Source organism: Hyperolius riggenbachi, chromosome 1, assembly GCF_040937935.1.
Source record: "Hyperolius riggenbachi isolate aHypRig1 chromosome 1, aHypRig1.pri, whole genome shotgun sequence".
NCBI lineage: Eukaryota > Metazoa > Chordata > Amphibia > Anura > Hyperoliidae > Hyperolius > Hyperolius riggenbachi.
Window position 1 is genome coordinate 671,562,584 of NC_090646.1, and position 16,609 is coordinate 671,579,192.

Genomic DNA, 16,609 nt, shown 5'->3' on the forward strand with positions numbered 1-16,609 from the left:
AAAAATGAAGCACTTTTTTATTACATTATTTTCACTGGAGTTCCTCTTTAAAGTCTTCGCAAACCTCCCTGGTCATAATAAACTGTTCAGCTCTGTCATGTGCTGCCAATGTGGTCTCCTCTATGTGAGTAATATTATTCCCTCTCTTCCACCAGTTGTAGGGAGTGACATAGACTCCCTCAGGGCCGGTATTACAGCCCTTGCCGCATTTATTAAATGGACTTCTATGTATTTTTTGTAGGCTTTTAATGCAATGTTGTTGAAATGTAGCACATGGGTTCTGGTTTGAAGGGCAATGGAATTGCAGAAAACTCAGCAATCCATTTGTGAACTCTGCCCGGTAGGTAGACAGTCTTGGGCAGAACCATAGAATCTGTGACAGATCACCCCTGTATTTGGAGTTGAGGGGAACACTGTATGTAAGCTTGAGGGGGTATTTGTAGCCCTGCTCTTGGTTGGACGTGCTAGGGAAGCCCTTGTGTGTAAGTAAAACAATTCTGCCCTACAGTAGAGATGTACACTTAAAGGGACTCTGAGCACCTCTCATGGGCATGCCTTTAAGCCAGACGACTTCCAACAAAGTCGTGCTATGACCCATCTGGAGGAGCCTCTTGCAATGGCCATGCGTGTCACTTCCTCTTCCTGCTTCCTTCAGGGATGCACTTCTCTAACAGAGAAGACATGGGTGACCCGGAAGTTATAACAAAGCCAAGATGGCAGCCGCGATTTTTAAATTGACATCAAACGAAAGCTATTTGGTGTAGAATGGTGATTCTGGCATCAAGTGAAAGAGGAGAGCACAAGCTACAGAAAGGTATTCATCCTTAAGTACTCTGCAGTACTGGTCGGAGTCTCTAGGCATACTTATGAGAGGTGCTCGGAGTCCCTTTAAGGTGGCCACACACCATACAATTTTTATTTTGATTCGATTTGAGCATTCCGATCCAATTTTCTGGTTGATCGGAAGTTTCGATCAGAATCTTCGAGGTACCACACATGTATTTTCGAGATTTAGGCAATTTCAGGATAAAAGATGGTAAACTCCGAAAACATTGTTTGGTTAGAAAAATCAAGTGTAAAAAGTAAATAAAGTAAGTTTGGTATGTACTGGAATAATTACATACAATTTTTTTCTTGGTGAATACAATTTCACAATCCATCACACACCATACAATTGGTTTGAATTTTCCAACATGTCAAATCTCTAAAAATTGAAAAAAAAAAACAAAGAACAAAATAAAAAAAACAAAAAAAAAAAACAGGAAATTCGTTGAGATTTCTTGATTGAAAACAAATGAAAGCTTTCGATTTTTAGAGACAAACAACTGTATTTATCGAATTGGTGTAAAACTGTATCTTAATTCTATGGTGTGTGGCCACCTCTATAGGTGAAACTTGATAAATTAGAATATTGTGCAAGAGTCCAATTATTTCAGTAAAACACTTTTGCTGTGATCTCTGGTATGGCTGGATGTGTGTAGCTCAGATCTCCCGGCCTGGCCTATTCCCACCAGCAGCAGCAGCATGGAGACAGGTAACACTTTTGCTGTGATCTCTGGTATGGCTAGATGTGTGTAGCTCAGATCCCCCGCCCCGCCCTATTCCCACCAGCAGCAGCAGCCTGGAGACAGGTAACACTTTTGCTATGATCTCTGGTATGGCTGGATGTGTGTAGCTCAGATCCCCCACCCCGCCCTGGCCTATTCCCACCAGCAGCAGCAGCCTGGAGACAGGTAACACTTTTGCTATGATCTCTGGTATGGCTGGATGGGTGTAGCTCAGATCTCCTGGCCTGGCCTGGCCTATTCCCACCAGCAGCAGCAACCTGGAGACAGGTAAGTATGACAGAATTCACCACATGCTCATACCGTACCTTGAGTGATGTCATCAAACATGTTCTGATTCACCATCCGCTCCATGATCTTACTGGACTTCACCACCTTGCCGATGTCATCACTCTGCGCCAAAACAAGAGAGACGGCTCAGCAAACTGATGCAACCCAATGATCCTAAGCCTGGTACACACCTGCAGTTTTGATTGGCCAATTACTGACCAATTTTACCACCTCAATGTACTATGAGAGTTTATCTACACAACCGGTTCATAGTATTTAACGTGTTCTAGTCCTCATACTGGGCGTGGGTGTGTGTGTGTCTCTGAGGGGGTCATCTGCTGAGCTAGCAGTAATGCTTGTGCACAGACCGCGTACCCCGGTAGCTGGGAGATCTGTGTGTGTGAGAGAGACGTACACTGTCTGTGGGGGGGGAGGGGTCATCTGCTGAACTACCAGTGATGCTTGTGCAAAGACCCCGTACCCCAGTAGCTGGGAGATCTCTGTGTGGGGTGAGGGGTAATCTTCCATGCTCAGTACTTACCTGGGATTCGGTGGTGGGCAGCTTCCTCCTGGTCTGGAGCTCTTCATCTTTCTTGGTCACTGGAGCCTTGTGCTTCTCCTTCAGCTTCTCCTGCTTCTGCAGCTCCTCCACGTAGGCATCATAAATCTCCCACTGCAAGAGAGAGAGCAATGCCATCATCATATATCTCCCACTGCAAGAGAGAGAGAGCAATGCCACCATCATATATCTCCCACTGCAAGAGAGAGAGCAATGCCACCATCATATATCTCCCACTGCAAGAGAGAGAGAGCAATGCCACCATCATATATCTCCCACTGCAAGAGAGAGAGCAATGCCACCATCATATATCTCCCACTGCAAGAGAGAGAGCAATGCCACCATCATATATCTCCCACTGCAAGAAAGAGAGAACAATGCCACCATCATATATCTCCACTGCAAGAGAGAGAGAGCAATGCCACCATCCTATATCTCCCACTGCAAGAGACAGACCAATGCCACCATCATATATCTCCCACTGCAAGAGAGAGAGAACAATGCCACCATCATATATCTCCACTGCAAGAGAGAGAGAGAGCAATGCCACCATCCTATATCTCCCACTGCAAGAGACAGACCAATGCCACCATCATATATCTCCCACTGCAAGAGAGAGAGAACAATGCCACCATCATATATCTCCCACTGCAAGAGAGAGAGAACAATGCCACCATCATATATCTCCCACTGCAAGAGAGAGAGAGCAATGCCACCATCATATATCTCCCACTGCAAGAGAGAGAGCAATGCCACCATCATATATCTCCACTGCAAGAGAGAGAGAGCAATGCCACCATCATATATCTCCCACTGCAAGAGAGAGAGCAATGCCACCATCATATATTTCCACTGCAAGAGACAGAGCAATGCCACCATCATATATCTCCCACTGCAAGAGACAGACCAATGCCACCATCATATATCTCCCACTGCAAGAGAGAGAGAGCAATGCCACCATCATATATCTCCCACTGCAAGAGAGAGAGCAATGCCACCATCATATATTTCCACTGCAAGAGACAGAGCAATGCCACCATCATATATCTCCCACTGCAAGAGACAGACCAATGCCACCATCATATATCTCCCACTGCAAGAGAGAGAGCAATGCCACCATCATATATCTCCCACTGCAAGAGAGAGAGCAATGCCACCATCATATATCTCCCACTGCAAGAGAGAGAGAGAGCAATGCCACCATCATATATCTCCCACTGCAAGAGAGAGAGCAATGCCACCATCATATATCTCCCACTGCAAGAGAGAGAGAGAGCAATGCCACCATCATATATCTCCCACTGCAAGAGAGAGAGAACAATGCCACCATCATATATCTCCCACTGCAAGAGAGAGAGAACAATGCCACCATCATATATCTCCCACTGCAAGAGACAGAGAGCAATGCCACCATCATATATCTCCCACTGCAAGAGAGAGAGCAATGCCACCATCATATATCTCCACTGCAAGAGAGAGAGCAATGCCACCATCATATATCTCCCACTGCAAGAGAGAGAGAACAATGCCACCATCATATATCTCCCACTGCAAGAGAGAGAGAGCAATGCCACCATCATATATCTCCCACTGCAAGAGACAGAGAACAATGCCACCATCATATATCTCCCACTGCAAGAGAGAGAACAATGCCACCATCATATATCTCCCACTGCAAGAGACAGAGAGCAATGCCACCATCATATATCTCCCACTGCAAGAGAGAGAGAACAATGCCACCATCATATATCTCCCACTGCAAGAGAGAGAGAACAATGCCACCATCATATATCTCCCACTGCAAGAGAGAGAGAGCAATGCCACCATCATATATCTCCACTGCAAGAGAGTGAGAACAATGCCACCATCATATATCTCCCACTGCAAGAGAGAGAGCAATGCCACCATCATATATCTCCCACTGCAAGAGAGAGAGCAATGCCACCATCATATATCTCCCACTGCAAGAGAGAGAGCAATGCCACCATCATATATCTCCCACTGCAAGAGAGAGAGCAATGCCACCATCATATATCTCCCACTGCAAGAGAGAGAGAGAGAGCAATGCCACCATCATATATCTCCCACTGCAAGAGAGAGAGAACAATGCCACCATCATATGTCTCCCACTGCAAGAGAGTGAGAACAATGCCACCATCATATATCTCCACTGCAAGAGACAGAGCAATGCCACCATCATATCTCCCACTGCAAGAGACAGAGCAATGCCACCATCATATATCTCCCACTGCAAGAGAGAGAGCAATGCCACCATCATATATCTCCCACTGCAAGAGAGAGAGCAATGCCACCATCATATATCTCCCACTGCAAGAGAGAGAGAGCAATGCCATCATCATATATCTCCCACTGCAAGAGACAGAACAATGCCACCATCATATATCTCCCACTGCAAGAGAGAGAGCAATGCCACCATCATATATCTCCCACTGCAAGAGAGAAAGCAATGCCACCATCATATATCTCCCACTGCAAGAGAGAGAGAACAATGCCACCATCATATATCTCCCACTGCAAGAGAGAGAGAGCAATGCCACCATCATATATCTCCACTGCAAGAGAGAGAGAACAATGCCACCATCATATATCTCCCACTGCAAGAGAGAGAGAGCAATGCCATCATCATATATCTCCCACTGCAAGAGAAAGAGCAATGCCACCATCATATATTTCCCACTGCAAGAGAGAGAGCAATGCCACCATCATATATCTCCCACTGCAAGAGAGAGAGCAATGCCACCATCATATATCTCCCACTGCAAGAGAGAGAGCAATGCCACCATCATATATCTCCCACTGCAAGAGAGAGAGCAATGCCACCATCATATATCTCCCACTGCAAGAGAGAGAGAACAATGCCACCATCATATATCTCCCACTGCAAGAGAGAGAGCAATGCCGCCATCATATATCTCCCACTGCAAGAGAGAGAGAACAATGCCACCATCATATATCTCCCACTGCAAGAGAGAGAGCAATGCCACCATCATATATCTCCCACTGCAAGAGACAGAGCAATGCCACCATCATATATCTCCCACTGCAAGAGACAGACCAATGCCACCATCATATATCTCCCACTGCAAGAGAGAGAGAGCAATGCCACCATCATATATCTCCCACTGCAAGAGAGAGAGCAATGCCACCATCATATATCTCCCACTGCAAGAGACAGAGCAATGCCACCATCATATATCTCCCACTGCAAGAGAGAGAGCAATGCCACCATCATATATCTCCCACTGCAAGAGAGAGAGCAATGCCACCATCATATATCTCCCACTGCAAGAGAGAGAGCAATGCCACCATCATATATCTCCTACTGCAAGAGAGAGAGAGCAATGCCACCATCATATATCTCCCACTGCAAAAGAGAGAGAACAATGCCACCATCATATATCTCCCACTGCAAGAGAGAGAGCAATGCCGCCATCATATATCTCCCACTGCAAGAGAGAGAGAACAATGCCACCATCATATATCTCCCACTGCAAGAGAGAGAGCAATGCCACCATCATATATCTCCCACTGCAAGAGACAGAGCAATGCCACCATCATATATCTCCCACTGCAAGAGACAGACCAATGCCACCATCATATATCTCCACTGCAAGAGAGAGAGAGCAATGCCACCATCATATATCTCCCACTGCAAGAGAGAGAGAACAATGCCACCATCATATATCTCCCACTGCAAGAGACAGAGCAATGCCACCATCATATATCTCCCACTGCAAGAGAGAGAGATCAATGCCACCATCATATATCTCCACTGCAAGAGACAGAGCAATGCCACTATCATATATCTCCCACTGCAAGAGAGAGAGCAATGCCACCATCATATATCTCCCACTGCAAGAGAGAGAGAGCAATGCCACCATCATATATCTCCCACTGCAAGAGAGAGAGAGAGCAATGCCACCATCATTTATCTCCCACTGCAAGAGAGAGAGAACAATGCCACCATCATATATCTCCCACTGCAAGAGAGAGAGCAATGCCACCATCATATATCTCCCACTGCAAGAGACAGAGGAATGCCACCATCATATATCTCCCACTGCAAGAGAGAGAGCAATGCCACCATCATATATCTCCCACTGCAAGAGACAGAGGAATGCCACCATCATATATCTCCCACTGCAAGAGAGAGAGAGCAATGCCACCATCATATATCTCCACTGCAAGAGAGAGAGCAATGCCACCATCATATATCTCCCACTGCAAGAGAGAGAGAGAGAGAGCAATGCCACCATCATATATCTCCCACTGCAAGAGAGAGAGAGCAATGCCACCATCATATATCTCCACTGCAAGAGACAGAGCAATGCCACCATCATATATCTCCCACTGCAAGAGAGAGAGAGAGAGAGCAATGCCACCATCATATATCTCCCACTGCAAGAGAGAGAGCAATGCCACCATCATATATCTCCCACTGCAAGAGAGAGAGAGCAATGCCACCATCATATATCTCCCACTGCAAGAGAGAGAGCAATGCCACCATCATATATCTCCCACTGCAAGAGACAGACCAATGCCACCATCATATATCTCCCACTGCAAGAGAGAGAGCAATGCCACCATCATATATCTCCCACTGCAAGAGAGAGAGAGCAATGCCACCATCATAAATCTCCCACTGCAAGAGAGAGAGCAATGCCACCATCATATATCTCCCACTGCAAGAGAGAGAGCAATGCCACCATCATATATCTCCCACTGCAAGAGACAGAGCAATGCCACCATCATATATCTCCCACTGCAAGAGACAGAGCAATGCCACCATCATATATCTCCCACTGCAAGAGAGAGAGCAATGCCACCATCATATATCTCCCACTGCAAGAGACAGAGCAATGCCACCATCATATATCTCCCACTGCAAGAGAGAGAGCAATGCCACCATCATATATCTCCCACTGCAAGAGACAGACAAATGCCACCATCATATATCTCCCACTGCAAGAGACAGAGCAATGCCACCATCATATATCTCCCACTGCAAGAGACAGAGCAATGCCACCATCATATATCTCCCACTGCAAGAGACAGAGCAATGCCACCATCATATATCTCCCACTGCAAGAGACAGAGCAATGCCACCATCATATATCTCCCACTGCAAGAGACAGACCAATGCCACCATCATATATCTCCCACTGCAAGAGAGAGAGCAATGCCACCATCATATATCTCCCACTGCAAGAGAGAGAGAGAGCAATGCCACCATCATATATCTCCCACTGCAAGAGAGAGAGAACAACGCCATCATCATATATCTCCCACTGCAAGAGACAGAGCAATGCCACCATCATATATCTTCCACTGCAAGAGACAGACCAATGCCACCATCATATATCTCCCACTGCAAGAGAGAGAGCAATGCCACCATCATATATCTCCCACTGCAAGAGAGAGAGAGCAATGCCACCATCATATATCTCCCACTGCAAGAGAGAGAGAACAATGCCACCATCATATATCTCCACTGCAAGAGAGTGAGAACAATGCCACCATCATATATCTCCCACTGCAAGAGAGAGAGCAATGCCACCATCATATATCTCCCACTGCAAGAGACAGAGCAATGCCACCATCATATATCTCCCACTGCAAGAGACAGAGCAATGCCACCATAATATATCTCCCACTGCAAGAGAGAGAGCAATGCCACCATCATATATCTCCCACTGCAAGAGAGAGAGAACAATGCCACCATCATATATCTCCCACTGCAAGAGAGAGAGCAATGCCACCATCATATATCTCCCACTGCAAGAGAGAGAGCAATGCCACCATCATATATCTCCCACTGCAAGAGAGAGAGAGAGAGCAATGCCACCATCATATATCTCCCACTGCAAGAGACAGACCAATGCCACCATCATATATCTCCACTGCAAGAAAGAGAGCAATGCCACCATCATATATCTCCCACTGCAAGAGAGAGAGAACAATGCCACCATCATATATCTCCCACTGCAAGAGACAGAGCAATGCCACCATCATATATCTCCCACTGCAAGAGACAGACCAATGCCACCATCATATATCTCCCACTGCAAGAGAGAGAGCAATGCCACCATCATATATCTCCCACTGCAAGAGAGAGAGCAATGCCACCATCATATATCTCCCACTGCAAGAGAGAGAGAGAGAAATGCCACCATCATATATCTCCCACTGCAAGAGAGAGAGAACAACGCCATCATCATATATCTCCCACTGCAAAAGAGAGAGCAATGCCACCATCATATATCTCCCACTGCAAGAGAGAGAGCAATGCCACCATCATATATCTCCCACTGCAAGAGACAGAGGAATGCCACCATCATTTATCTCCCACTGCAAGAGAGAGAGCAATGCCACCATCATATATCTCCCACTGCAAGAGACAGAGGAATGCCACCATCATATATCTCCCACTGCAAGAGAGAGAGAGAGAGAGCAATGCCACCATCATATATCTCCCACTGCAAGAGACAGAGGAATGCCACCATCATATATCTCCCACTGCAAGAGAGAGAGAGCAATGCAACCATCATACATCTCCCACTGCAAGAGAGAGAGAACAATGCCACCATCATATATCTCCCACTGCAAGAGAGAGAGAACAATGCCACCATCATATATCTCCACTGCAAGAGAGTGAGAACAATGCCACCATCATATATCTCCCACTGCAAGAGAGAGAGAACAATGCCACCATCATATATCTCCCACTGCAAGAGAGAGAGCAATGCCACCATCATATATCTCCCACTGCAAGAGACAGAGGAATGCCACCATCATATATCTCCCACTGCAAGAGAGAGAGCAATGCCACCATCATATATCTCCCACTGCAAGAGACAGAGCAATGCCACCATCATATATCTCCCACTGCAAGAGACAGACCAATGCCACCATCATATATCTCCCACTGCAAGAGAGAGAGCAATGCCACCATCATATATCTCCCACTGCAAGAGATAGAGCAATGCCACCATCATATATCTCCCACTGCAAGAGAGAGAGAGAGAAATGCCACCATCATATATCTCCCACTGCAAGAGAGAGAGAACAACGCCATCATCATATATCTCCCACTGCAAGAGAGAGAGAACAATGCCACCATCATATATCTCCACTGCAAGAGACAGAGGAATGCCACCATCATATATCTCCCACTGCAAGAGAGAGAGCAATGCCACCATCATATATCTCCCACTGCAAGAGAGAGAGAACAATGCCACCATCATATATCTCCACTGCAAGAGAGAGAGCAATGCCGCCATCATATATCTCCCACTGCAAGAGAGAGAGAGCAATGCCACCATCATATATCTCCCACTGCAAGAGACAGAGGAATGCCACCATCATATATCTCCCACTGCAAGAGAGAGAGAGCAATGCAACCATCATATATCTCCCACTGCAAGAGAGAGAGAACAATGCCACCATCATATATCTCCCACTGCAAGAGAGAGAGAACAATGCCACCATCATATATCTCCCACTGCAAGAGACAGAGCAATGCCACCATCATATATCTCCCACTGCAAGAGACAGAGGAATGCCACCATCATATATCTCCCACTGCAAGAGAGAGAGAGCAATGCAACCATCATATATCTCCCACTGCAAGAGAGAGAGAACAATGCCACCATCATATATCTCCCACTGCAAGAGAGAGAGAACAATGCCACCATCATATATCTCCCACTGCAAGAGACAGAGCAATGCCACCATCATATATCTCCCACTGCAAGAGACAGAGGAATGCCACCATCATTTATCTCCCACTGCAAGAGAGAGAGCAATGCCACCATCATATATCTCCCACTGCAAGAGACAGAGGAATGCCACCATCATATATCTCCCACTGCAAGAGAGAGAGAGAGAGAGCAATGCCACCATCATATATCTCCCACTGCAAGAGACAGAGGAATGCCACCATCATATATCTCCCACTGCAAGAGAGAGAGAGCAATGCAACCATCATACATCTCCCACTGCAAGAGAGAGAGAACAATGCCACCATCATATATCTCCCACTGCAAGAGAGAGAGAACAATGCCACCATCATATATCTCCACTGCAAGAGAGTGAGAACAATGCCACCATCATATATCTCCCACTGCAAGAGAGAGAGAACAATGCCACCATCATATATCTCCCACTGCAAGAGAGAGAGCAATGCCACCATCATATATCTCCCACTGCAAGAGACAGAGGAATGCCACCATCATATATCTCCCACTGCAAGAGAGAGAGCAATGCCACCATCATATATCTCCCACTGCAAGAGACAGAGCAATGCCACCATCATATATCTCCCACTGCAAGAGACAGACCAATGCCACCATCATATATCTCCCACTGCAAGAGAGAGAGAGCAATGCCACCATCATATATCTCCCACTGCAAGAGATAGAGCAATGCCACCATCATATATCTCCCACTGCAAGAGAGAGAGAGAGAAATGCCACCATCATATATCTCCCACTGCAAGAGAGAGAGAACAACGCCATCATCATATATCTCCCACTGCAAGAGAGAGAGAACAATGCCACCATCATATATCTCCACTGCAAGAGACAGAGGAATGCCACCATCATATATCTCCCACTGCAAGAGAGAGAGAACAATGCCACCATCATATATCTCCACTGCAAGAGAGAGAGCAATGCCGCCATCATATATCTCCCACTGCAAGAGAGAGAGAGCAATGCCACCATCATATATCTCCCACTGCAAGAGAGAGAGCAATGCCACCATCATATATCTCCCACTGCAAGAGAGAGAGCAATGCCACCATCATATATCTCCCACTGCAAGAGACAGAGGAATGCCACCATCATATATCTCCCACTGCAAGAGAGAGAGCAATGCCACCATCATATATCTCCCACTGCAAGAGACAGAGCAATGCCACCATCATATATCTCCCACTGCAAGAGACAGACCAATGCCACCATCATATATCTCCCACTGCAAGAGAGAGAGAGCAATGCCACCATCATATATCTCCCACTGCAAGAGATAGAGCAATGCCACCATCATATATCTCCCACTGCAAGAGAGAGAGAGAGAAATGCCACCATCATATATCTCCCACTGCAAGAGAGAGAGAACAACGCCATCATCATATATCTCCCACTGCAAGAGAGAGAGAACAATGCCACCATCATATATCTCCACTGCAAGAGACAGAGGAATGCCACCATCATATATCTCCCACTGCAAGAGAGAGAGAACAATGCCACCATCATATATCTCCACTGCAAGAGAGAGAGCAATGCCGCCATCATATATCTCCCACTGCAAGAGAGAGAGAACAATGCCACCATCATATATCTCCCACTGCAAGAGAGAGAGAGCAATGCCACCATCATATATCTCCCACTGCAAGAGACAGAGGAATGCCACCATCATATATCTCCCACTGCAAGAGAGAGAGAGCAATGCAACCATCATATATCTCCCACTGCAAGAGAGAGAGAACAATGCCACCATCATATATCTCCCACTGCAAGAGAGAGAGAACAATGCCACCATCATATATCTCCCACTGCAAGAGACAGAGCAATGCCACCATCATATATCTCCCACTGCAAGAGAGAGAGCAATGCCACCATCATATATCTCCCACTGCAAGAGAGAGAGCAATGCCACCATCATATATCTCCCACTGCAAGAGAGAGAGCAATGCCACCATCATATATCTCCCACTGCAAGAGAGAGAGCAATGCCACCATCATATATCTCCCACTGCAAGAGACAGAGCAATGCCACCATCATATATCTCCCACTGCGAGAGAGAGACAGAGCAATGCCACCATCATATATCTCCCACTGCAAGAGAGAGAGCAATGCCACCACCATATATCTCCCACTGCAAGAGAGAGAGAACAATGCCACCATCATATATCTCCCACTGCAAGAGACAGAGCAATGCCACCATCATTTATCTCCCACTGCAAGAGAGAGAGAACAATGCCACCATCATATATCTCCCACTGCAAGAGAGAGAGCAATGCCACCATCATATATCTCCCACTGCAAGAGAGAGAGCAATGCCACCACCATATATCTCCCACTGCAAGAGAGAGAGAACAATGCCACCATCATATATCTCCCACTGCAAGAGAGAGAGCAATGCCACCACCATATATCTCCCACTGCAAGAGAGAGAGAACAATGCCACCATCATATATCTCCCACTGCAAGAGACAGAGCAATGCCACCATCATTTATCTCCCACTGCAAGAGAGAGAGAACAATGCCACCATCATATATCTCCCACTGCAAGAGAGAGAGCAATGCCACCATCATATATCTCCACTGCAAGAGACAGAGCAATGCCACCATCATATATCTCCCACTGCAAGAGACAGAGCAATGCCACCATCATATATCTCCCACTGCAAGAGAGAGAGAGAGAGAGCAATGCCACCATCATATATCTCCCACTGCAAGAGACAGAGCAATGCCACCATCATATATCTCCCACTGCAAGAGAGAGAGCAATGCAACCATCATATATCTCCCACTGCAAGAGAGAGAGAACAATGCCACCATCATATATCTCCCACTGCAAGAGAGAGAGAACAATGCCACCATCATATATCTCCCACTGCAAGAGACAGAGCAATGCCACCATCATATATCTCCCACTGCAAGAGACAGAGCAATGCCACCATCATATATCTCCCACTGCAAGAGAGAGAGCAATGCCACCATCATATATCTCCCACTGCAAGAGAGAGAGAACAATGCCACCATCATATATCTCCCACTGCAAGAGACAGAGCAATGCCACCATCATATATCTCCCACTGCAAGAGAGAGAGAACAATGCCACCATCATATAGCTCCACTGCAAGAGAGAGAACAATGCCACCATCATATATCTCCCACTGCAAGAGACAGAGCAATGCCACCATCATATATCTCCCACTGCAAGAGACAGAGCAATGCCACCATCATATATCTCCCACTGCAAGAGAGAGAGAGAGCAATGCCACCATCATATATCTCCCACTGCAAGAGAGAGAGCAATGCCACCATCATATATCTCCCACTGCAAGAGAGAGAGCAATGCCACCATCATATATCTCCCACTGCAAGAGAGAGAGCAATGCCACCATCATATATCTCCCACTGCAAGAGACAGAGGAATGCCACCATCATTTATCTCCCACTGCAAGAGAGAGAGAACAATGCCACCATCATATATCTCCCACTGCAAGAGAGAGAGCAATGCCACCATCATATATCTCCACTGCAAGAGACAGAGCAATGCCACCATCATATATCTCCCACTGCAAGAGACAGAGCAATGCCACCATCATATATCTCCCACTGCAAGAGAGAGAGAGAGAGCAATGCCACCATCATATATCTCCCACTGCAAGAGAGAGAGAGCAATGCCACCATCATATATCTCCACTGCAAGAGAGAGAGAGCAATGCCACCATCATATATCTCCCACTGCAAGAGAGAGAGCAATGCCACCATCATATATCTCCCACTGCAAGAGAGAGAGAACAATGCCACCATCATGTATCTCCCACTGCAAGAGAGAGAGCAATGCCACCATCATATATCTCCACTGCAAGAGAGAGAGAACAATGCCACCATCATATATCTCCCACTGCAAGAGACAGAGCAATGCCACCATCATATATCTCCCACTGCAAGAGAGAGAGCAATGCCACCATCATATATCTCCCACTGCAAGAGACAGAGGAATGCCACCATCATATATCTCCCACTGCAAGAGAGAGAGAGCAATGCAACCATCATATATCTCCCACTGCAAGAGAGAGAGAACAATGCCACCATCATATATCTCCCACTGCAAGAGAGAGAGAACAATGCCACCATCATATATCTCCCACTGCAAGAGACAGAGCAATGCCACCATCATATATCTCCCACTGCAAGAGACAGAGGAATGCCACCATCATTTATCTCCCACTGCAAGAGAGAGAGCAATGCCACCATCATATATCTCCCACTGCAAGAGACAGAGGAATGCCACCATCATATATCTCCCACTGCAAGAGAGAGAGAGAGAGAGCAATGCCACCATCATATATCTCCCACTGCAAGAGACAGAGGAATGCCACCATCATATATCTCCCACTGCAAGAGAGAGAGAGCAATGCAACCATCATACATCTCCCACTGCAAGAGAGAGAGAACAATGCCACCATCATATATCTCCCACTGCAAGAGAGAGAGAACAATGCCACCATCATATATCTCCACTGCAAGAGAGTGAGAACAATGCCACCATCATATATCTCCCACTGCAAGAGAGAGAGAACAATGCCACCATCATATATCTCCCACTGCAAGAGAGAGAGCAATGCCACCATCATATATCTCCCACTGCAAGAGACAGAGGAATGCCACCATCATATATCTCCCACTGCAAGAGAGAGAGAACAATGCCACCATCATATATCTCCCACTGCAAGAGAGAGAGCAATGCCACCATCATATATCTCCCACTGCAAGAGAGAGAGCAATGCCACCATCATATATCTCCCACTGCAAGAGACAGAGCAATGCCACCATCATATATCTCCCACTGCGAGAGAGAGACAGAGCAATGCCACCATCATATATCTCCCACTGCAAGAGAGAGAGCAATGCCACCACCATATATCTCCCACTGCAAGAGAGAGAGAACAATGCCACCATCATATATCTCCCACTGCAAGAGACAGAGCAATGCCACCATCATTTATCTCCCACTGCAAGAGAGAGAGAACAATGCCACCATCATATATCTCCCACTGCAAGAGAGAGAGCAATGCCACCATCATATATCTCCCACTGCAAGAGAGAGAGCAATGCCACCACCATATATCTCCCACTGCAAGAGAGAGAGAACAATGCCACCATCATATATCTCCCACTGCAAGAGAGAGAGCAATGCCACCACCATATATCTCCCACTGCAAGAGAGAGAGAACAATGCCACCATCATATATCTCCCACTGCAAGAGACAGAGCAATGCCACCATCATTTATCTCCCACTGCAAGAGAGAGAGAACAATGCCACCATCATATATCTCCCACTGCAAGAGAGAGAGCAATGCCACCATCATATATCTCCACTGCAAGAGACAGAGCAATGCCACCATCATATATCTCCCACTGCAAGAGACAGAGCAATGCCACCATCATATATCTCCCACTGCAAGAGAGAGAGAGAGAGAGCAATGCCACCATCATATATCTCCCACTGCAAGAGACAGAGCAATGCCACCATCATATATCTCCCACTGCAAGAGAGAGAGCAATGCAACCATCATATATCTCCCACTGCAAGAGAGAGAGAACAATGCCACCATCATATATCTCCCACTGCAAGAGAGAGAGAACAATGCCACCATCATATATCTCCCACTGCAAGAGACAGAGCAATGCCACCATCATATATCTCCCACTGCAAGAGACAGAGCAATGCCACCATCATATATCTCCCACTGCAAGAGAGAGAGCAATGCCACCATCATATATCTCCCACTGCAAGAGAGAGAGAACAATGCCACCATCATATATCTCCCACTGCAAGAGACAGAGCAATGCCACCATCATATATCTCCCACTGCAAGAGAGAGAGAACAATGCCACCATCATATATCTCCACTGCAAGAGAGAGAACAATGCCACCATCATATATCTCCCACTGCAAGAGACAGAGCAATGCCACCATCATATATCTCCCACTGCAAGAGACAGAGCAATGCCACCATCATATATCTCCCACTGCAAGAGAGAGAGAGAGCAATGCCACCATCATATATCTCCCACTGCAAGAGAGAGAGCAATGCCACCATCATATATCTCCCACTGCAAGAGAGAGAGCAATGCCACCATCATATATCTCCCACTGCAAGAGAGAGAGCAATGCCACCATCATATATCTCCCACTGCAAGAGACAGAGGAATGCCACCATCATTTATCTCCCACTGCAAGAGAGAGAGAACAATGCCACCATCATATATCTCCCACTGCAAGAGAGAGAGCAATGCCACCATCATATATCTCCACTGCAAGAGACAGAGCAATGCCACCATCATATATCTCCCACTGCAAGAGACAGAGCAATGCCACCATCATATATCTCCCACTGCAAGAGAGAGAGAGAGAGCAATGCCACCATCATATATCTCCCACTGCAAAAG

The 16,609-nt window shown here is 46.5% G+C and overlaps 1 protein-coding gene across 4 annotated transcripts in view; it reads right to left on the reverse strand.

Moving 5' to 3' along the window:
- DNAI1 (dynein axonemal intermediate chain 1) overlaps positions 1–16,609 on the reverse strand; it is a 269,556-nt gene that overhangs the window by 156,060 nt on the left and 96,887 nt on the right. For all 4 annotated transcript variants that reach the window (XM_068253053.1, XM_068253042.1, XM_068253033.1 and 1 more), the window contains exons 10-11: positions 2,377–2,508; positions 1,874–1,958 (exon numbers count right to left, since the gene is read on the reverse strand). In XM_068253053.1, the coding sequence (XP_068109154.1) occupies positions 1,874–1,958; positions 2,377–2,508 (217 nt within the window). The remainder of the gene's footprint in view (positions 1–1,873; positions 1,959–2,376; positions 2,509–16,609) is intronic.